Here is a 24,367-nt window from a genome sequence, read left to right as displayed (position 1 = left end):
AGCAAAGGAAAGAGGAAGAGAAAAAAAACAATCAGCAGAAAACAAACAAACAAACAAAAAAACAGTGGTTCCCCAGGTCAAATCGTGCCCCGAAAGACAAACATCTCTCGCTAAAGTGGAAATCTCCCCCTTACTAACCTGCCTACCCCAACTTACCTACACCATAACCCTAGTCTTCATGCAGAATAGCGACAGGCTCTTTAAACACTCAACCCAGTAACCCGGTTAGGCCCCCAGCAAGCTGGGTGCTCACCTGACAGCCCTGGAAGTGTCCCCGAGACGAATGCTCTAACAGCACACCACACAAAAAACAAACAAACCAACGAGTCCAAAAGGAACACGCTGCTGCACCTACAAAGGGAGACTCCACAAAACACTTACCACCCCAGAGAACCCTGCAATCACTGCTAAGAAGTCACACCTACATGAAGCAACAAACCCACCATACTGGGACCAGATTCACATAACCAAACTCAAATCGGCAACCAACAAATCAAACCCAAATGGACGGGCCCCCACTTGTCATGAACCGGCTGTACAGTCATGACAAAGAAAACCCCAGACGTGGTTAGGAATGTATTCCAAGCTGCTTTATTCTTTTAAAACAAATGAAACAGAAAAGAAACCCTACTGTCAAAAACAAACAGTGGTGTGTGTAACCTAACGCAGCCAGAGTCCAACCTGGTGTCTCAGAGCCAACTAAAACTATGCCCTAAAGGCTTTTTATCCTGGTACACTGGCCCAGGTGTTGCCAGTGTCATTGATTGTAAACAGGAACTCCGCCTCTCCAATGCCTGCAAACAAGACACACATGAGCCAAAAGGAAGGCAGGGTGCAGTGGGTCGTCACACTAATATAGAAATCAAATAACGGGCAATAAGACCTAAAGCAGTATGCTAAAATAAACTTCCATACAAATCACAAATGTATGTAAAGTACCGAAAATGATAATGACATGTTGACAACTGAAAATACAGGCACCAGTAACATGAGGAGGACTTGGACAGCTGAGAAGTCGAGGACATTGAAAAGTCTCTTGACTTCCTAATGGATGAAATCTTTACTCTCAGTTTGCAACAGAAAATCATCATTGACAGTGTGGAGGAGGTAAAGCTCCTCCACATGCCAAATGCAGAGAAAGAGCATCATTAGATATCAGCATTAACAGGACCTCAGTTTGGTGTTTCACAAAGCTGCTAATCTCAGACCTGAAGAGCTTCTGTTTTAAACACTGAATGTAGTCAGCTGCATGAAGAGGACATGAGATTTTCTCTGACACAATTTAAACCTGATACAGGTCAAAGGTCATCACTTTTATGTTGAAATAAAAACTTTAATCTACAATTCTTTCAAACTGTGTTTTGCTAGTAGTGTAGAGCATAATATATATTTACACATAACTTTCTACAGGAATGAGTACAAATTATATGTAAAGCAAAGGTCTCCATCAGAGTGTTGATGAAATGCTCGGTTTATACATTTTCGGGGGCAGGCCTATGGTGGAGCTTTTAAGATTTCCCTGTGAGGGAGCTGCTGGCGAAGATCATGAGTCCTTGATCCCTGCGATGAGCTTCAGCTTCAGTGTTCCTGATGTTTCTAAAATGATGCCTGTCTCAGTGGGTCAATAGAGCATCTGGCACAGGACAGCTGTGATGAAAGAAAGGAAGGTTCTTCAAACCTCTGGACCCTGGAAACCCAGCTTGGTCCTGATGGTCTCCATCACTAGTTTTTCCCAGGGTGAATGTAGCCGCTGATAATAATGTGGACTCTGTTATTAAATTAAAATAACAGATTACACAACACTACTGAAACAGTCTGCTGCTGTTTTTATTTAAAGTTTCTGTCTTACCAGGATGTAGAGTGCTCTGTGAGTGTGATGGATCTAAAACTGTTTAACTCTTCAGTTTTATATCATCCTCAGTCTGATGTTAAAATGTCAAAGGACAGCATTAATTTTTGATATTAACAGTAACGCTGGGCCACTGTGGAGTGTGCAGCTGATGTCATCTCTGTCTAAAAATGGATAGGGGAAAAAAAAGTGTTGAATCATTCAAACCCTTTAGACCAGGGGTTTCCAACTCTATTCCTCGAGAGCTACTGTCCTGCAGGTTTTAGATGCGTCCTTGTTCCTAAAATGAATGGCTTGTTACTAATCAATCAATCAATTTATTTATAAGCACGTGTTTAAAAAAACAACAACAACAACAAAAAAACCCCAACACAGGTTGACCAAAGTGCTGTACAATGTAGAACACACACACACGCACACCAGCTAACCACGGGTTGACATATAGTGTTTTTTTTGATTGGTTAATGTGGTGGATTTTTCCATTAGCAAGGTGAGCGCTGTGTTTAGAAAGTCCAATATTTATCACGTGTTCCTGCAGTAAATGTGACAACAGTACTCGGGAAAAATTATGTTGGAAATTCTTTTTTATAACTCGAGTTTTTGTTGGCCTGTCAACACTATTTAAAAACTGGTATAGAGTTTAAAGTTTGCACTTTTTTTTTTTTTTTTTATAAATTTTATTTTCAGTCACAGCAGCATGTTAATAACAAAACATTGAACATAAAGTAGTTTGCTGTTCAGTATTTACAATACCCCAAAAGATAACAGAAATAGAAAGGGAAAAACAAACAAACCAAAGAAACCCCTACAAAACAACAAAAAACAAACAACAACAAACAAATATAAAAATAAAATGTATAAGGGACATTCAGTGTACAGTTAACTATGATAGTGATATAGAGATATGGCATCTGGTCATGATAAGGTGGTCATTTTAAACGTTTCCATGTACATCAGGAATGGCTGCCATGCCTTAAGAAATTTGGTGGTTGAACCTGCCAGTGTATATCTCATCTTTTCTAAATGTAAAAACCTCATGAGCTCTGCAAGCCACTGTTCATGTGTGGGAGGAGCTTCCTGCTTCCATCTTAAAAGTATAAGGCGCCTTGCGATAAGTGAAGCAAAGGCAATAGAATTCGAATAGTATTTTGGCAAAGTGATGTCTTGAGGTATCACCCCAAAGATAGCCGTTAGAACAGAGGGATCATATTTAACGTTATACATCTCTGACAGAGTGTTAAATATAGACACCCAATAGTTATGAAGATTGGGGCATGTCCAAAAGGTATGAAGGAGCGAACCTGTTTCTGCTTTACATCTGTTACACAGAGGGTCAGCTCCTGGATAGAACTTGGCTAACTTTTCCTTGGAGATATGTAATCGGTGTAGGACCTTGAATTGAAGGAGCCCATGCCTGGCACATATCGAAGAAGAGTGTACCCTCCGGAGAAAAGATTGCCAGAGTTCATCTGTTATAGTCATCCCAAGGTCTTTCTCCCACTGTGCTTTAAGGATGGAGAGAGAAGGAGATTGAAGATCTAATAATATAGCATAGATTTCTTTAATCGCCCCTCTCTTATAAAGTTTGCACTTTTAACGCAAATTAAAACTTTGGTCTCGGCGAGGCGCCGTCTGCTGATACGTCATCTTAAGTCTCGACAGTGTCGTTTTGATGCATTTGTCTTTAAAGACAAATGACTGGTCTAAAAAAGTGTTATAGATTTAACACTATGTGAAGTTGGATTGAAGAAATAAAGTTTAAAGGTATAGCTTTCAGAGAATGAGTAGTGTCATCCTGTGCGAATACTGAATGACCTCACTAGGTTTGTTGGTTTGCTGTTGGTTGGTTTGGTTGCTGCTAACAGACTAATAGGCTTTGTATGTTTCTTACATAGCATGATCAGAAATTTTGATATCCATCAGCATGTCTGTAGGGAAAATAGATGTACGTGTTATAGCGTTATACAAATACAGGCCATTTACCATACTAGAAGTGAGGAAAAGTGAAATCCAAATATAAAGTGAAGGAACCTATACTAAGAAGTTTTTTTTTTTTCTTCTCAACATCCTGGACATCAGCACAAAGAACTGACCCTTGTGCTTTGGTAAGAAACCTGTTCATGTTTGTGGTAAACTGTTTGGATATGCTTGAGAATAGATAGACTGTTTAATTGCATAAAACTGTGCTGATTGGATCTCGTGGACATATGCTGTGTCAGCTGCTTGCCCTGGTTGGTTTGCCCAACTGACCAGGAGAAGTCCAACACAGAGGGACGGTGTTTATTTATTTATTTATTTTTTGCTCGTCCGCCAATGCACATGGCTCAAATAGGCTCTCCTCCACATGGTCCTTTATAAAGTGCTGTACAAATCCCAATATTTCAGCTAACAGGTGGATTTTCAGGGTTCAATGCAGTTAGCCCACAATGACCAAGCTAAGGAGACAGAGAGCCCACTGCTAAGTCCAGCATTTGAAATCTTGGGCTTCAACTCTCATGTAAAATGTTTGGCTTGTTCCTGTTTCTTTTATTTAATGAATATTTCTGAATTGCAACATATGGTCTCCTCAGCTGAACTAGAAAAAATTATTCATGCATTTGTGTATTCGCGTTTAGATTATTGTAATGTCGTCTTTCCTTGTCCCATTCCTTTCCCAGGGCTTCCTAAAGAGTGAGCGTATTTCCCGGATGGTTCAGAGCGGTGGCTGTTCAGCTAATGACTTTCGCGAGGTTTTCAAGAAAAACATTGAACGCCGTGTCCGTAGCCTTCCTGAGATCGATGGGCTGAGCAAAGAGACTGTGCTCAGTTCCTGGATTGCAAAGTATGATGCTATCTACAGAGGGGATGAGGACCTGTGGCGCCAACCACAGAGGGCACACCTAAGTGCTGTTTCAGAGCTCATCCTTAGTAAAGAGCAACTCTACGAGATGTTCCAGCAGATCCTCAATATCCGCAAGTTTGAGCACCAGCTGTTGTACAATGCCTGCCAGGTGAGCTGCTTGAGGGTGACCGTTACAGCCAGACACACAAACTGAATGCATAATAGTGAATACTTGTAATCTCTGAACAACGTCCATTGCTTAAATGTAAAGAGAAATCCTGTCTTCTGTTCTAATTATTTGCTAGACCTGCTTGATAGAAAATACTGAAATCAGTGGAAAGCCCCTAACCAACTTCTCTCAACAGTACATTTTTTTTCCTTCTGTGTGTCTTTTTTATAACACTTCTCAGTCCCTTTCCGATCAGGGTTTTTCTCCCTTTTACTTGTTTTGGCTGAAGGAGCAGCACCACCATGTTTTCCGTTTCAGTTTCTTCTAATTTCTATTCAGAATTTAAACATAATCCACGAGAATCAGAATATTATTCTGTTGTACAAATTGTTGTGTCCATACTTTAAATAATTTCTCATGTCAGTATGTTCTGTCCCAGCATCATTGCTAAAACCAGAAATATTGTGCATATGTTGCACTTAAAGCTGGGGATGTGTTTGTCTTTATATTGGAAAAAAAATAATCAGGTGTTAAACTGGAATTCAGCAGGTGTGGGGAAACCTAGAATCTGGCTCACTGTGGGGTAAAGAGTCAAAACTCACTATTTTTACTCTTATATACATGGTGTGATCAGCTGACCTGTGCTGCTACCACAGTATGTACTTCACCTATGTAAATGTAGAATTCTGTGAATTAATCTAAGCACTTTAAATCCAAACTCATCCCTGCTACACTTGATGTAACCTAACTTTGACCATAAACACCACGGTCGCTGTGCAGCAATCCAACACAGTCTGTTACTGTAAGTTCACCACAGTATGGCAAGCAAACCAGTTTATCCTGCACTAAGCTACAGGATAAACAGAACAAAAATGCCGTTCCAGATCTTTTTGGCCCTATTTAGCCCCTGGGTATAGCGCTATAAATGGTGCATGAATTACATATTTTTGCCTCTTTCATCAATTTGTATGTAATAAGCTAAGGTTAGTCATTAATATGCTGAAACAACATGAGAATAGAGCAGCTGTGAGAGAATTCAGGATTAATGAATCAATGGTACGGAAGTGGAAGAACCAAGAAGAATGAGTTGAGTAAAGTTTGACTTGTCTGTTTTGTTTCACTTAATGCGCCTTATAATCTGGTGCGCCTTATGTATGGAAACAGACCTGTTCATCGACAGTGCGCCTTATGGTCCGGAAAATACGGTATTTTGCTTTTTATTTCATTATGTTAGCTATGACATTTGTTTGACTCTGCTGAATAAAGTGTGATGCAGAGTCTAATGAGCAGATTGTGAGCTCTCCTATCAGTACCTCTAATCAGATTTGAAGTAACCACAGACAACAGGAATTCAAAGTAGCACTGAATGATGTGATTAACTTGTTGCATTGAGAAAACAAAACAAACAAACAAAAAAGACTCCTGCACCCTGAAAGTCCATAAAACACACAAACTCATTCATTCATGTCTGTATCATAAATCTTAATATTTTAAGATTAAGATTGGGGTTTATAGATTGAACCAATCATTGGAGCCATTTTAAAAAAATAAATAAAAATAAATAGGATGATTAAAGGAAAATAACATGATTGAATTGTGAACAGCCATCTGCACACTTCTGCACACATCTAGTGACGCTTCGAGCACACCTGCTTTTCATTAGACAATGAAGCACCAAGCAGCACCATCTTAAATAAACTGAACAGTCGACAGTCAACAACTTCCAATCAAGAACCAAATATTTTATTGGACAAACAACAAGTGAAAAATCATCACTGACAGATTTTTCACTTGCGTGTCTGTTGTTTGGCCTACATAAGATCTGACAATGTTGTATGTTGACTAACATTAGTTTTTAAAGGTGTATATTAAAAACAAACAAACATTGCATGCATGATAAGGAGCTTCCTTGTTTTGATGTCAGGGGCTTGATCTCCACTTTCAGCCAGTTGAATTATCCCAGCAGGGTATCTGACGACTAGCAGGGACGTAGGTGTTTATTGCCTGGACCTTGTTCTTCCCATTTAACTGACTCCTCAGCACTTGCCTCACTTTCTGCAAGTAATTGGTGGTTGTTGTTTTCCTACTGGCCTCTTCATGGTTCGTGTGTGTTTGTGGGTGTGTGTGCGTGGGTGGTAAGTATATTATATGGTATGTTTTTCACAGGCTTGACATCCTGCTGAAGCTCTCACATCCTCAGACCTCAGCTGCTGACTGGTTGTATGTCAGAGAATTTCACTTTTCACTGGACAGTTAGTGACAATCGTTTTTTTTTTTTTCTCCCTTCTTTTTCAGCTCGATAGCATGGATGAGCAGGCAGCTCAGATCCGTAGAGAGCTGGATGGCAGGTTACAATTGGCCGAAAAGATTGCCAAGGTACTAACTGATTACTTGCATCCAGAAAATGTCACATGACTTCTATTTCCTGAAAGACACACATCCAATGTTGATGTTTACGTTAAGATGAACTTTGATGTATGTTGTGTTTCCTTCAGGAACGGAAATACCCAAAGTTTGTCTCTGATATGGAGGATCTGTATGTGGAGGAGCTGCGATCATCTGTCAACCTACTGATGGCAAATTTGGAGAGTCTGCCTGTGTCTAAAGGAGGTCCAGACTTCAAACAGAAGCTCAAACGCTCCACTGTAAATAACTCCTTTCTAGATCTTGCAGATGAGGGAGATCTGTCTAAGTCGGACATCGTCTTGGCTTTCACTCTGGAGGTGTGTTTGGGTTTATAGAAATGTCTGCTGGTAACTTGCTCACAAAATACAGTGCTGTGAAAATGTATTTGCCCCCTTCACTATTCATTATGCTTGTGACAAACATGCAAAAAAATATTTTAGATCATTTAACACATTTTTATTTTTTTTAGACAAAGATGACCTGAGTAGATTAAAATTATTTTTTAAATGTATGATTTGAAATCCAGGTAATCCTAGCATACTTCATGGCCTGTAGTTCATTCATTCAAAACTCTTCCAGCTGGGTGTGTTTACCCGTTACCTCTTCAAAGAGAAAGTGTCAGTGGTAAAAGCTGGGGATGTGAATGGGTTACTCTGGGTTGAAAACTGAGTTTGTTTGTTGTTCTGTTTGTTGGTGCCAAACCTCTGTTGATTTTCTCAGATTGTAATCATGGAGGTCCAGGGCCTGAAGTCAGTGGCCCCAGACCGTATGGTTTACTGTACCATGGAGGTAGAAGGAGAAGAAAAGCTACAGACCGACCAAGTAGAAGCCTCAAGACCAAAGTGAGTTAATCTTCCTGATCTGTTCAGACCAGGGGTGGGCAATTAATTTTACCAAGGGACCACATGAGAAATTGTGACTGTTGTGGAGGTCTGCAGCAATAAGCTGAACTCAGTTCTGCTCCATGTTATTTCATCTCCTGTTGAACTTATTACTCTCTTATTACTCTCTTGGGAAAATTAATTGCCCACATTTGATTTAAACTGTTTAGAATACCCAAATCTCAGTTTTGACCACCCAAGTTTGTGAATGTTATAACCTGAGAACAAAGGAGTTTCAAACTGATACCATAGGTATATCGAAAAGTCTTGGACAGTTCAGTGACCTCGACCTCATGGTCAAGGAAAATTTTGTGAATGCGATAACTTGAGAAGGGAAGAGATAAAAGAGAAGGGGAAGGGGACAAATTGCTGTACAGTCCCATATACAGTGGGACTAACTACTTCAGGCTAAACTCATAATTCCAGCTTCTAAATGTCAATTTTAGCCGCACAGTTTGTTGGTCCATTAATAAAACGGGCTGATACTATCCCAGGCAGAATTTTGTTAGAATATTCTTTTCAATTTAATTTCATAGTAACAGTAATAGAGGGGAAATTACAGCAGGAGACCAACCAAGTTTATTCAGTTCAGGTCAGAACCAAAATGAATGAAAAAAGGGAGAAACCCAGACAGACTGGAGCAATAAAAGTCATGCTATGCAGATTAATGACCACCTAGACAAGATGGAACATGACAAAGTTGTGCAGAATTTTGTTTTTGTAGAAAAATATGTACAATAATTATAACCTCTAGGACTGAATTTGAAGCCAGTTGAAGGGGAAGTCCCCCCAAAACACTCCAAAAATGAGTACATTCCAGTGAATTTCAATGTTAAAATTTCTAATTATGTCTAATTTTACAGTTGCTTCTTTAAAAAAAAAAGTTCCATAAGGTGACTAATTGAAATCTCATATAACCTTAAGTTTTTCTCTATTATGGAGGTGGTTGCTTTGACTAACAGGCATTTTTAATACAATTATCTGCCAGATAATGTGACTTGGTTTGCAGCCAAAGCAGTACCAAGATGGTGTGGTAGTAGAACATACAGTGGTGAGGCAGCAAAAAGGCTGCTAATGTTAGCAGGCTCGAGTTAAATCTGTTTATCTTCAATTCTTCCCTGTTCCAGTGTCAACAGCAGTGTCAACCTACAATTTTACAAATCATTAAAATTCTCATATCTTTCAGGTGGGGGACTCAGGGGGACTTCACCACAACTCACCCTCTGCCTTCAGTTAAAGTGAAGCTCTTCCTAGAGAGCACCAGGGTCTTAGCTTTGGATGACAAGGAGCTGGGCAAGGTGAATAAATCTACAACCTATTATTCTGGTTTATTAAAGTCTATTTAGTGTATAATGTTTAGTAGATAATATTTACTTGTTTAGAAAAGTTCTCTATATAAAGATAATTAACTACATTCAAATGATCAAAATGAAAATAACTGTAATTTAGTCTGCATTAGTTACATTGTCATTTTAGGCGTAGTGTTATTGATAATAAATGTGACTTTAGATACAACATTTCTTAAATTTCATTTCTCTGTTGTGAGTTTGTTTTTTTTAATTTCCAAACTTCGATAATGAATTGATATTTTTCTCCAGGTTGTCCACATTTATAAATGAGTATAGTGTGAAACATTTATCAAAGTTGTTTGAAACTTTGATACAACCTTAATGTTGTATCAAAGATGGTTTTTTTGCTCAGAAACGTGGGTGACTGCTAAGTGAACCAGATACTTTTTTTTAACCCTTTGACCACAGTAGGCTGATTGGGTAATGTTGTCATCGGATGGGCAGGCAACATGGACACCCAAGATTGTGAATACGGTAACTTGAGAACAAAGTGATGTAGAATTTTGAAATTGGTACCACAGGTGTATCTGTTAGAGGGCTGTGGGTAGCAAGCTTCCCAAGACTTCTTCTGACAATTAGAAATTGAAGAAACACACTTCCAGGTAAACTATAACTGATAAGTCTGTACAGGATCAGAATAATTTCAGAGGTCATGAAAAATTTGTTTGGAGGAAAGGAAGCCATCAGTGAAGGTTTAGAGAATTTGATTGGCAGGTGAGACAACTTGAAGTTCTAAAAGCTTCAGATGTTATTTGTAATTTTGTAGAGCATTTGTGGTTCACACATATCTACAAGATCCAAACATGTTGTTGTTGTATACAAGTTAAATCCCGATTAAGCTGAATTCACAGTTCATTGTGTGTATGGAGGAGATAATTGAAGGTCAGGGAAGTCAAAGCACAGTGAAAACAATGACTGACAGTTACTGGTTGGAAGTTTCTTATTTCTTCCAGACTATATGAATGAAACTGCATGAGAGCAGCTGTGATTGGTACATATAAGTATGTGGTCAGGTGCCGATTTAGGGAATGCTCGATTTGCGTTTCCTTCCTGTTCTATTGATGAAGAATGTGATTTCAATACTGCTTGAACATATTCATTTAATTTTGGGAAGTCGAAACAACGATCAAGATTAAAATTTTAACATTTAGTGTAGCCCTAGATAAATACTCAAAGAACTAATACAGTCTCATATGTGGAGGGATTTCATGAAATACTTGTGTAAGGTTTTTTTATAATTCCAAAACAAAAGGCCAGACGGACCAGTGAACAACTTAATTGTTGGCAAGGATGTGGTCATTGTTTGGCAGACCATTTGTCTTCTGAAGCTGTCCCATTCTTAGTAAAAAATAAAGAGACTATAACAAGGTATTGGCAAAAATAGTCAGAAATGAACAGAGTACTCTTTGATCTCTTGATACTCTTGCTCATCTCACAGAAAACAATGGGAAGAACCACTTATTTCCTCTGCACAAAGCATTTATAGCTTGTCATCCTTTCTACCGCCTCTCTTCTCTTACTGGACATATCTTCTGAGACTGGCGTCATGCACGGTGACATCCAACCACACAGTCCAGCCACACTTTATCATCCTCTCTCTATTTGACTTACACATACACACTTTAAAATTAAATGTTCTTTTATTCACTTACATAGGAATACTTTCTTTTACTTTTTTCTTTGAATCTCTGGGTTTGCTCATCACAATATACTCTTATTAAATCATACATTCAAAAGGTCAGACATTCTTTTACATGAGTTGCTCCTTGGTGTCACTCACACACATTAAACTTATTAATTACTTTGAATCGAACCAAAATTTACAAAAACATTATGCTTTATTAAATAAGACTCGAGACCATAAATTTAGTAGGAACTGTTAAATAGGTATTTACTGCGGTTTTAGGTCAGGAAGCTGAGGGCTATTTTCCCATAGACATTGTACTCTTTTTTTTTTTTTTTTTTTTTTTTTCCTGATCTATTTCTCCATTCCTCCCTCTCAGGTAATCCTGAACCCGACTACCAATGGACCAAAGCACACAGAGTTCCATCGTATGATTGTCCCCAAGAACAGCCAGGACACAGAGCTGAAAATCAAACTGGCTGTCCGCATGGACAAACCTCCCAACATGAAGCACAGCGGGTGAGTCACATGCTATATCCTGTTTCTTTTTTCTTTTTTGGTGGGTGGGGTTTCAGTTGTTTTTTTGTTTGTTTTTTTCCAAAGTTTTTTACTTCAGTGCTTGACAGTTGGATAGCAAACACGTCACAGCCCAGCCCAAGTTTGTAAATGTAATAACTCAAGAAGGAAGTGACTTGACACCATAGGTCTGTCTACAAAAAATCTCTGACAAGTTCAATTCTCGATCTTGTGAATGCGAAAACTTGAGACGGGAGTCACCTAGGATTTTCAAAATGATACCAACATGTTTAGTGAAACATTCGAACCCTGATGACCTTGACATCAGAAGTCAAGTTTTCTGAGGAGGATTTTGAAATTGGAATCATAGGTTTATTTCCTAGGAGACTGAGGGTGATCACTGTAGGCTTACGTCCTTGATGTCTATGGAAATAAAACAGTTGTGGCTCGGAGTGTAAAAAAAAAAGAATCCAAAATATATTTTCTGCCGTATAGTAGAGTTATAATGTCATAAAATATTAAAAACAAGTGCATGATGGTATCAATCAAACGTAATCACTGTGGCGTGTTTGTAACTAACAAATGGAGTAGTTTGTGGTTAAAGATGGACTAATGATTAAAAAAACAACAACAAAAACAAAAGTTTTTGTTGTTGTTTTTTTAAATCTATTATTTATTTCTCCTTTCTTTAATGTCTGTTAACTCTGTGAAGGCAGCACTTGAGTCCACAACAAATTTCCCTAAGGGGACAATAAAGTATATCATACTGTAGTATGGTCAAGTAATTGGACTCAGGCAGCAGTGTCTGAGGTTTTCCATTGTACAAAACACTTGTAGAATTTAATCAGGAATACTGCCACACTCCTTTTAAAGAAATATAACATTGCTATACTTTGTTCTTTCTTTCTTTCTGAACATATGTCACAAATGATCACATATGTTCATTGAGGAAGGTTTTATTTTGGGGTTTTTTATCAGCACTTTTTAGCCTGATTGGTTTTCTCAATGGCAACTAAAATTAGGGTCACTATTCTTTTAAAATATGTCTGTGTAAGACCTGTTTGAGTTGTTACTGTGTAGTTTTTATTTTAACCAGAAGATGGAAGCAAATTCTAATTTTCCAACCTGCAAGTGTTGCTGAAAGAAATATTTATTTTCTTTTAACATTTCATGTCTCAATTGAAGAGTTCATTTTTTAAAAATATATTGTATGGAGTCAGGGTTTTTCTTCAAAATTTACAGTAATAATTAGAATTGGTTTTAAACTAACAGTTGTAAATTCAAATTTCCTTGGAAAAGATGATGCAGAGTCTATCAGTGTTTCCACTCTTTGTGGAAAAAAAACAAACAATCCGGTGGACAATCTGACTTCATGTAACTAAATTCTGCTGTATTTTCAGTAAGATGAGAGGAATGAGTCACACTTCTCATTTTGACTCATGGTTTATGACTCAGGCAGAAGCGTGGTTTGTCTAAAAATTCTAAGGTCTGTGTTTGCTTTCCAATTCCAGTCTACAAGTCAAAGCATCCCTGGGTGAGATACTGAACCCTAAGTTGCTCATGATGTATCCTTCAAATTTTAGGTGTTTAGATATAGAAGAAGCACTTATATGAATGTGTATGTGAATGAGTGTTGTGTATGAATGAGCCTCACACATCTAATGAGCCTCCCGCAGGAGCCGATAAACGGTTCTGTTCATTACAGTAACAATGTGGGAGTCGGGCAGTTTTAATAATTGACTGGCTGGTTGGTAACTGCACTCCATCTGTAGCCTTCTTGGTTTACACAAGGGGTCAGTATCGGTCTCTCTGTTACTTCTGCCACTCTGGTCCATGTTCGGCTCTTCTCTTTGTTGGTTTTCTGGCATTTGATTTATTAAGGTTTTTGCTGTGCCTGCTGCCTTGATGCTGTTCCACCAACTGAGGTCAATGTCTTACATGCTGCATTTCTGAGTTTTACCTATAAGATTATCAAAATAACTCCACACATGTCAATGACATGAGTCCAACTGAAGCATTTCATTACTTCTCTTATAGCAAAGAACATATATAAAAATAGAAAAATTATTCTGTTAAAAGGGATTTTGCATTTGGCAGTGTTTGTGGGCTTAGGTTCAGACTGTAGAAAAAAACAAAACAGTAAAAAAGTAGTCAAAGTGAATTAAACTCGATTAGGAGACCAACAGATGCAAAAACACATTTGATGGTCAAAATAAAATGGGCAGGGAAACAAAATGGAAATACTTTATTTAAATCCCCAAACGTTGATTCTGTTCATCTGGACGTAGCGTTTTCTTTATTTCAAATGTGTTTTTGTATTTTATGTGAACAGTAAAAGAAAACCAGCAGTCTACGCTCATTTAGACTGCTGGTTTTTATCATATTTATCATAAATATGATAAAATATGATAAATATGATTCATAAATATGATTCGGTCTTGTGTTAAAGTCAAATGTTTGAGTGTGTGTGTGTGTGTGTGTGTGTGTGTGTGTGTGTGTGTAAGAACAAAGTTATTTTATGAAAAATGTCACTTTGCTCAGATTCTCCCAGTGAAACTGATTAATTTGCTAAAATCTCATTTTCTTATAATCTAACATTCATTATTTTATGGCAGATATTTGTTTTTATCTGTCATTTGTTACAAACAAATATAAGTTGACTGTAGGCATCTGTGTTTGTTTTAAAACATGAACGCATCATTTTCTAAAAAAGTTTTTTTTCTTATTTTAACAAGGAAATGTCTTCGTATTCTCCACATCACTATAAATTGTATTGTGTAAAACAGTATTGATTAATTACGAACTATAAATAACTGACACTTTTTATTTAAATAAGAAAAAAAAAAGTTTTGATTTCTTTCTTTCTTTCTCCGTAAAAATCATCTCTCCAGGAGGCAAATATCTCTTTTTTTTTTATTTGTGCTGAAATAAATGAAGTCTATTACAAACTCATTAATGCTGTTGCGGATAATCTGTTCTATTACTTTGTCTTAAAGTATGTCTTTTTTTCTTACAATTTTTAAAATCGCAGCCAATCTGCTACGGTTATAACCAGATTTAGACACAAAAACTTTCTTCATTGTTGTAACATTGGTTCTTTTATTTCAAACAAATGGCGCCTAATATATAAATACAATGAGAAACACTGTAGTTGCTCAGTGTGTTGACAGACTTTAAAACCCTCAGAGTCTAAATGTCTGGCTAAATGACCAGTTTAAGATGGATGTTTTTGTGCTGTGAGGACTGTTAAATGTCTGCAGTGAACTTTTTGGCATCACCCGTCCATCTCTTTGGATCCTTGCAGCTGAAGGATGTTTGAAACAGCAGGAAGGAGCAGGACCGGCAACCAAATAATTTACACAAGTGGCTGGCGAACAGTGCCACATGTTAACCTGGAGTCATGCAGAATGGCCCAGATTCTCCATCCAGACACACCACAGCCTTGACTGGAGGCCTTTTCTTTAAGGGCAGGCATCAGGGCTGAAGAAAGAGGTCTCGCCATGGATTGATTTTCCTCACTTGCACTTGCCTGTATCCCACGCTTTAGGAGGCCCAGGAGCAGCCATTGATTGAGGGGCCATGCTGGTCATTCTTCCATTTTGAGCTGCTGTTGTTGTCATGGCCTCTTTCAGTTCAAAACTCATTAACTTTAGTTTCACTTTAGATAAAAAATAATTGTTACTAATAATTTGGTGTCATATTGTGATATGAGACATAATAAAAATAATATCAAAATAATGATTTGGTACAAAGAGGCTCACAAAAGCTTGTAAATATTTTAAATGTAAATGTAGTTTTTGTTCTTTTATGTTTTGTTCTTCTTGGGGTGGGTTGCATTAAAACAGTATAGTAACCTTTTATCTGAAGCAGGAGGAAAATGAATATCTCAAGCAAAACGTTGAAAACAACAATTTCTCCTGAAGTTATGCATTTCTATACTTGTTTTTTTTTTTGTCCTTTGTACCTACAAGCTTCAAGAACAGTAATAGTAACCTGTTTTTGCTTCATTTATTGGTGAATTGTAAGACGACACTGCACCCAAGGCAGCAGTCCAAAATCCAAAGAGTGATGGACTTTAAAGGTTAGGTGTTTATCAAAATTAATGCATTTGACATTCAAATTTATTAAACTACAAGAAAAGAAAATAAGTATGCTCTTTTATTTTAGAAAATACAAAAACTCCTTTGGAGCTCCACAAATCCATTTCACATTTGACAAAACAGTCTTTCCTCAGGACCCCTTTAGTGGCTCTTCTGGATCTTTCAGTGATATTGCATGATCTTTATCAGCTGCTGGAACTTCAAAAGCTTTTTAACTCTTCAGTGTGAGACTTGGGTTGCAGTTTAAATTAGAGATGACAAAATATGTCAAATATTTTGAAAGTGCATCCTGTAGGCCAGTAGCAGCCCTCGGTAACATTTTGTAAATGATAGATGGACTCGTTCCTATATAGCGCTTTTCTACTCTGAGCACTAAAAGCGCTTGTGTGGTGTGTGTGGGCATGAAAAAGAAAGAGAGTAAACCATAACACTCTGTACAAAGTAGGACTTCTCAAAATTTTGCTGACATTGTTGGTGAGCACAAAACCCGATGAACCAAATTCTACAGACCATTTAAAGAACAAGCGTAATAAAAAAGTAATTTTGCTTGTTTTTGTGATTTAGAGGACCACATGGATTTTTAAAAATCCACTGCAACCACAGTTCATCAGGCCAAATGCCTCAGAGTATTTTCTTATTCTCAAGAATATTTTTATTTAATTTGAGCAGAGTCTGTGAGTCAGTTTAAGAGATAAGTGGGTTAAGTTTTATGCAAATTTCTCACCTTGGAAAAAATATTTTCTACATGATTCAATAGTAAAACTGACAAATTGGGTTAAATAGTTTAAAATGGATGTAAATCCATTTTAGGCAGGACTATTACATATGATTAATTTATTTTTAACTATTCCAACTGCTTTAAGTACCCATCAAAATAACTAATCTAGTCTCATCTTAGCCAGCTTATTTAGCTAGCTAAGATGAGACGTATATAAATGGGTAAATTGAGTGAGTCATCTGTTAAATTAGTGTGTGAAACACAGTACCGTACATGAAGTTCACTTATACTTTTACAGGAAAAAATGTTTTTTAAAAAAGCAATCAGTAACTCACTGTCTTTCTTTGCGCTTCAGATACCTGTACGCTATGGGACAGAGGGTCTGGAAACGCTGGAAAAAAAGATATTTTGTTCTTGTCCAGGTATGAAACTGGTGAGACGCTGCTCAGATGAATTTGTAAGCTGTGACTGATATGGACAGAGGTGTAATACAGGAGCAGCAAAGTGTTGACATTTGAAGGATCTGATTCAAGCAGCGTTTTGGTAGGATGCAGCAGTCACATATGAAAGCTTCGGCCTTTATAGGAAACAGGTTGTCTCAATTTCTTTGACACTTTTTATTTTTCAACTTAAGCTGACATTAACTTTCTGAGCATTTGAGGCACATGGGGCAGATTCTTGCACATCTACCCCGTGCTTTTGTGACAGCCTACCCCCACGAGCTTTAACGTCCTCAGATATTGTTTCTCTGCACCTGGAATCAAATGTTTAAAGGCTGTTCATATTTAATGATGGCTGGTAGTAAGACACTGTGTAGCCAAAGTGGACACAATGACATTGCCCACTGGTTTGTGAAGACTTGAGTTTGCTGTTACCGTCTTTCTGAAATCAGATGTGACAGTCTGAATATATCATAATCTTAACAAGTACATTGACATGATTCATATTTAACAGTCAATGCGTGGCCCTAACACTAAGTTTTAGCTTTTTTTTTTCTTTTTTTTTTTAGCACATTTTGTGGGACAGCAAAGAAAATGAACCTGGAGAACTTTCATGTCTGTGGACTGTGTGTGGGTGTGTGTGCATGCATGTGTGTCTGTTTTTGATTGCTCATGAATTTGTGTCGCTGTCCTGCAGGTTAGTCAGTACACATTTGCAATGTGCAGCTATAGAGAGAAGAAGGCTGAGCCTCAGGAGCTGATGCAGCTGGAGGGCTACACAGTGGACTGCTGTGAGCCTCGGCCAGGTAGACATGAAAAAGAAATAGTTTGAGATCTGAGTGAAACTTTGTTAAAACAATAGCACGATAGATTTTGATCATCTTGAAACTGAGTGTGTATAAAGAATAAAGTTATTGGAGCCAATAAAATAATTAAAACAACTGTGATTTATGGAATTATGCTAATCTCCCCAAAACTCTGTCAAAAAAGCTGTTTAAATGTTACGTTTAAATGTAATTTTTATAATTTTTGTTGTGTTATCTGTTTCTCTGCTAAATTTTGTTCATAACCACGTTCTCTATTTTGAAGATTACATTACAGACTTTTCAATATCTCACTTTTGAGAAGAGTAGGGAGCACAGATTTACTGACCAGTTTAAAAAGAAATTAATTATCAATCATCAAGAAATGATTTCATGGAATATGATGAAATTGTCACAAAGTAAGATTTGGATGTGCTTATTTTTCATTATTCTGCCCTTTAACATTCACTTCTTTTATCTCCTCTTTAGGTCTGCAAGGTGGTCGGGTTTTTTTTAACATGTTGAAGGAAGGCGATTTGGTGATGTTTGCTTGTGATGATGAGCAGGAACGGGTGCTGTGGGTCCAGGCCATGTACCGAGCAACTGGACAGTCCTACAAACCGATCCTCCACCCCCAAAACAAAACCCCAAACTGCAGAGGAGGAAACCAAAAACCGACATCCCCCATCAGTAAGTTCAGCTTCTCACTCGATGTGTTTTGATTATCTGAATGTCATTGAAGAAATGAAAAGCAGCAAACTACAGAAAGTGTTCGAATAACTTTTAAAATCAAACAGTGTTTATTGGGAAAGGAACCACAACTGTAAAACACAGAGTTCAGGTGCATAGTTACATATTCTGTTGAATGCTTCTGCCTGCAATCTTTATTTATCTATAGAGACTTGGCACAACCTGAGTGATTGGTGAGATGGAAAAACACAGAAACAAGGAAGAGTTTGTGTTTTTCAAAATGAAGTGGCTGGTAAAGGACAAATGCAAGGTTATCAATAGTTACACCCTCATGCAGCAAAGAGGTTGTGTGTTGTGTCAGACCGCTGATCAATTTGTTTTACTAAGTCATCTATACGAGGGGTTTTGTAGAGGGTACAGCAGTTGAGGCAGTTTGTTCTGAAACCGTAACTGTAATCTGCTCATAATTGGATGTGCGGATTACAGATTACAGTCGAAAATACAATTACAACTTTTTTCTCAAAATAGTATTTGAACTTTATTCTCAAAATTATCAACAATATTTTTTCTTAATGTGGCCCTATTACACCTTCATACAAGTGTATTATACTATACTATTATGCTAATTTGTCAGAATACTGACAAATTAACAGTTTGACATGCACAACGTTACCATCATGTTTCCTGAGATTACCATTATATAGCATTTCAGTGTTTTAGCACCAGCACTGCTATAGAAACCTCACAGCAGCATTGTGTTCCTTGGTTCAGTCATACAATACAATACAATATAATACAATTGGATTATGCAATTATTTCCTCGATAGCTCATAGTATTACATTAGCACAGCCTTATCCTGGGGTTGTTTTGGTACTCTGTAGTCAGCCTAATGGGAAACAGTTTGATGGAAGAGAAACAGCACCTTTTTATCATCAGGTTATGTTAAAATAAATAAAACTCTGTTGAAGCCTGCAGACCAAATCTGAAGAGTTTGATATCACTGTATGTTTTTCTAATTTTTGGTCCTGACAGTCTTTAATTTAAAGTAATTCTTTCCTTTTTTTTTCTCATCCACTGCCATCCTTTTACCATAACACGTTTTTATTGCAATGTTGCTCCCTTCTTTCCATTGTACAGAGTGTGAAGAGTTTTTCATTACAGAACACCAATCAGACAGCAGGTTCCAAGATTGTGTTTTTTGTTTGGAGAGGGTTTCATGTTCACATGCTGATTGGTCCTGTATCACACAGTCACACAGCAAGAGTCAGATCGAAACAGCTTAACAGCATTGTAGGTCACACTACTGTGAGAGAGGAAAAACAAACACAACATATGGTAAAGATGGAAGGAAGAGAGTATGGAGACAAAATTAAATGGTGACACTTTTTTCTTTAATACATCACATACTGTTCATCCATTTTCTTGCCGTGTTCTCATTTTCTTGAAATGACTTCCTCCTTTTTTCTTAACAACACACAGTAATAAATGTAGCCTATTTTCAGGTCTGGAGGCCAGTTTGAATTAGAGACTTGCTTCGCACCCTTGAAAAACCCAGTGCTAGCCAGGCTCCTGTGGCCGGTGCAGTCAAAAAAATAACATTTACTTTTACAATAATTGATTACATAGCCATGGGAGATAGATTTCATCGCATCAGATGTCTTTCTGAAAGTACTGGTACTAAGTTGGAGGATAAAATTCACCAACTGTTATCATCTTTAATGCCTATTACCAACATATTGCAGAGCAGCTACTCCTGCACAGGTTGATTATCTTGTTAATCATTTACCTTCTTCACTACGTATGCCTTGCATGACTATAAAGAGAGCCTCAAATCAGAAGTACTTAACTCCCTGGTATAACTGTCAAACTCAGCAATGGAGTCTCACTAATTTAGAAGATCATAATTTAGAGAAATAGTTTGCTGCTTTAATTTAAAAAAAAAAAAAAAAAAAAAAAGCCTTACGTAAAGCTAGAATATTCTAAAATTCATCACTGATTGAAGAAAATAAGAACAACAGGTTTCTCTTCAGTGCTGTAGCCAGGCTGACAAAAAGTCAGAGCACTGTTGAGCCAAACATTAATACAATGGTATTAATGGTTGGCTTGCTATTAGTAGTTAACAATTAACGAGTAATGACTTCATGAATTTCTTTACAAATAAAATTTTAACGATTAGAGGAAAGAATCACTGATAATGATCTCATAGATGTAACATTATCTATGGCTACTTTCAGCACTTTCACTGATATTCATTTAGTCTTTTTCACCAATTAATCTTTCTAAATTAACTTCAGTAATTACTTCCTCAAAACCATCAAAGTGTCTTTTAGACCCCATTCCTATAAGACTGCTCAAAGAAGTTTTACCATTAATGCTTCAATCTTAAATATGATCAACCTACCGCTAATAATTGGCTACATACCACAGGCCTTTGAGCTGGCAGTAGTTAAACCATTAAAAAAAGCCATCTCTTGACCCAGCAGTCTTATCTCTAACCTTCCTTTTATCTAAAAAATCTTGAAAGAGTAGTTGTGAAACAGCTAACTCATCATCTGCTGAGAAATAGTTTATTCATAAGATAAGATAACCTTTATTAGTCCCACTCGTGGGAAATTTGTTGTGTCACAGCAGGAAGTGGACAGTGCAAAGTTACAGTAGCAAAAACTAAGAAAAACACTGGAATAGGACAATAAATAAGAATAACATACTATATACAATAGAATAAAATACAACGTTGTCAGAAAAAGAGAATTGCACTCATCAACAAGGATGACAGCTTAGCCACCATTCTCCTGTCACTCACCACCTCCACTGGGTCCATAGAGCATCCTAGAACAGAGTTGGCCCTCCAGATCAGCCTGTTCAGTCTCTTTCTGTCCCCAGCAGAGATGTCTCCACCCCAGCAGACCACACCATAAAAGATGGCTGAGGCCACCACAGAGTCATAGGTCTTCAGGAGTGGGCCCTTCACCCCAAAAGACCTGAGACTCTGTCCAGTCCAGTTTATCGTTCACATAAACACCAAGGTACCTGTAGCTATCCACAGCCTCAGTGTCCATACCTTGAATGTTCAGTGGTTGCACTGGAGGATGTTTGTGCCTGCGGAAGTCTACCACCAGCTCCTTGGTTTTACTAGTGTTGATTTGGAGGTGGTTCTGCTGGCACCAGTCCACAAAGTCTTGGGTCAGTTAAGGGTACTCCCTGTCATCCCCATCAGTGATCATCAGGCCGACTATTGCGGAGTCATCAGAGAATTTCTGAAGAAAGCACTGGGTGGAGTTGTGTGAGAAGTCTGCAGTGTAGATGGTGAAGAGGAACGGAGCCAGAACAGTTCCCTGTGGGGCCCCCGTACTGCAGACGACCCTGTCCGACACACAGCCCTGAGTTCTCATGTACTGTGGTCAGTCGGTCCTGCTTGTCCTCAGTCCAGCGTTCGATACTGTCGACCATAATATTCTATTAGAACAATTAAAACATGCTGTGTAGGTATTACAGCTACTGCACTGCAGTGGTTTGTATCATATCTATCTAAGAGACTCCAATTTGTTCATGTAAATGGAGAGTCTTCTTTACACACTGAGGTTAGTGATGGAGTTCCACAGGGTTCAGTGCTAGGACCAATTCTGTTTACATTATACATGCTTTCCTTAGGCAGTATCATCAGAAGACATCAGCATACATTTTCACTGCTATGCAGATGACACCCAACATTATCTGTCCACGAAACCAGATAACACACACCAATAAGTTAAACTGCAGGAATTTCTTAAAGACATAAAGACCTGGATGACCTCAAATTCTGTGCTTTTAAATTCAGATAAAACTGAGGTTATTGTACTTGTCCCTAAAAATGTCTTGTGGTTAACAAATTTAATGAACCACTTGTCTTGTCTCTATTACCCTCATTGTTCTATTTATATTTTTTGTCCTGTATTTATTTATTTTTTTATCTTTTGTATAATTTTTCATTTGGATGTTTCTGTTTTACTCTTCCTTGACTGGACCTACAAACATTCTTTTTTTAAACCTGTATATAGAAGACATGTCTACATTTTCAACCCCTCCCATGCCAGGTACTGTGAAATGAAGCTGATTATAGCTGTATTTATGTAATGTGGTGTGACTGCGGTCCATTCTCGCCACAACTCGTTAGTGTTTAATGGAATAGATTGAAACGTCAATCGCGAGAGGTGCTGACACAGTGTTTGCAAAAGGAAATGGAAGGTTTCCCCTTAACTGGGTGCAAAGTGTTGCTGTGTGTGTGAGCATGTTTGTGCGTAATGGGCTTGAGAGGAAGTCATTCTCACTTTAATAACGATCATAGCTGTTAACCTGCATCTTCATTTCCAGTCGCCCTGCAGGTGTGCTTTTGATAAAAATCAATGTGGGGGTTACATTTCACTAATGACTGCATGTGAAATGGGTTATTACCATTAATAAAGTCACATTTGTTCTGTCTTGACTCCGTGGAAATAGCTGCAAATTTTTTTTAAACATGAGCGAGATGGTTTTGTTTTCTATTTGAACGTTAATAACTCAGAGGTGAGACAATGAGAGCAGAGCCACAGTATCTTTTCTTTGTCTTTGGAACAGACAGCAGCATCAGATTTTATTGACTGGCGTGTCAGCTCTAATAATGAAGCTGTTTACACATGGAAGCCATGTCAGAGGCTCACACATATCAGCCTACTCACAGTTACTGTCCTGCTCCGAGAATCCACACTTTCTGTTTTCAGGGATAAACTGGTCATTTTATGTACCAGCTGATGCCCAACAGTTTTCTCACACTTAATGTTTTTCTGTGTAAAACCTTTATATATATATGTGTGAATTCAGTCAGCAGTCTTTCATTGTTGCTTGTTCAGACTGTTTGAGACTGTTGCTGTATATATAATAGATGACTGTAGCCATTGTTATCTGTTGATTTAAAAAAACAAACAAACAAAAAAAAAACCCTGTTGTGTAACATCAGTCTGAGTGTTTCTGCTATTGCCATTTAAAACCATAGATCTGACTCAGAAACAGAGGGGTTCACCGGCTGACTATTGGGGACAATAACTTACATAATAATAATAATACACATAATAATACATAATAATAATAATAATGTGGCTGTGGCTCAGGCTGGGGTAGCACAGGTTGTCTACTAATTGGGGGATTGTTGGTTCAATCCCTGAGTGCTCCAGTCAGCAGGATCCTTGGGCAAGATACTGAACCCTGAGTTGCCCCAAGGGTGAAATGTTCGTCAGAGTGTGAATGTTAGATATAAAAACAAATAAATGAGACATGACGCTTTGAATTGCTGCAGTAGAAAATCATTATATAAGAGCAGGTTTATTTACCATTTACGAGATTAACTTCATGTAATAATAAGGGTTATTGAGCAGGGGTTGTCGAGCTTTTGATGATCCTTTTCCAATGACTATGTATGTGAGCTGTAAGTTGTTATGTAGTTGGGTCACTATGCTATAATCACTGAATTTGATTAGAATTCAATGGCTTTTTTAAAGTTGTTAAAGCACTTTAACAACTGCACATCCATCAGCGATTTGGAATCACCAAATAAGATAACATGCACGTCATTGGACTGTGAGAGAAACCTGGAGTATGCAGAGAAAACCTACACAGGAACCAGGAACAATCTTGCTGTGAAGTGACAGTGTTAGCACTTCACTATTACTATTGTCCATATATTACCTATGCAAACACAGTACTTAAAAAAAGCAAAATTGCCATTGTGCTGACTGTAAAATTAAAAAGGCTACAGTGTGTATATATAGTGGGGGAAATCCCCCCCCCCCCCCCGGCAGATTTTGCAAGTTTGCTCACTTACAAAGGAATGAACAGTAACTGATTTTTCTGGTAGTTTGATGAAGTGAGAATATCAGTGAAAGTAGATTTGCATGTCAGTGAATGAAATAACTATTTGATTCTCAAGCAAAACAAGGGTTCCTAGGTTTTGGTCCCAGTGTCTTGAGTTTTTGTTTAGTTTCCATATTT

At 37.8% G+C, this 24,367-nt stretch overlaps 1 protein-coding gene across 2 annotated transcripts in view; it reads left to right on the top strand.

The window, feature by feature from the left end:
* cadps2 (Ca++-dependent secretion activator 2) overlaps positions 1–24,367 on the top strand; it is a 145,933-nt gene that overhangs the window by 18,413 nt on the left and 103,153 nt on the right. For both annotated transcript variants that reach the window (XM_035913406.2, XM_006782231.3), the window contains exons 3-11: positions 4,507–4,839; positions 7,135–7,215; positions 7,335–7,562; positions 7,966–8,087; positions 9,313–9,424; positions 11,479–11,618; positions 16,789–16,855; positions 17,571–17,679; positions 18,166–18,366. In XM_035913406.2, coding sequence (XP_035769299.2) covers positions 4,507–4,839; positions 7,135–7,215; positions 7,335–7,562; positions 7,966–8,087; positions 9,313–9,424; positions 11,479–11,618; positions 16,789–16,855; positions 17,571–17,679; positions 18,166–18,366 — 1,393 coding nt within the window. The remainder of the gene's footprint in view (positions 1–4,506; positions 4,840–7,134; positions 7,216–7,334; positions 7,563–7,965; positions 8,088–9,312; positions 9,425–11,478; positions 11,619–16,788; positions 16,856–17,570; positions 17,680–18,165; positions 18,367–24,367) is intronic.

The sequence above is a fragment of the Neolamprologus brichardi genome, chromosome 7 (genome assembly GCF_056152115.1).
Source record: "Neolamprologus brichardi isolate AB-2024 chromosome 7, ASM5615211v1, whole genome shotgun sequence".
Lineage (NCBI taxonomy): Eukaryota > Metazoa > Chordata > Actinopteri > Cichliformes > Cichlidae > Neolamprologus > Neolamprologus brichardi.
The sequence above is the reverse complement of the archived record's forward strand: the minus strand, read 5'-3'. Positions and strand labels throughout refer to the sequence as shown.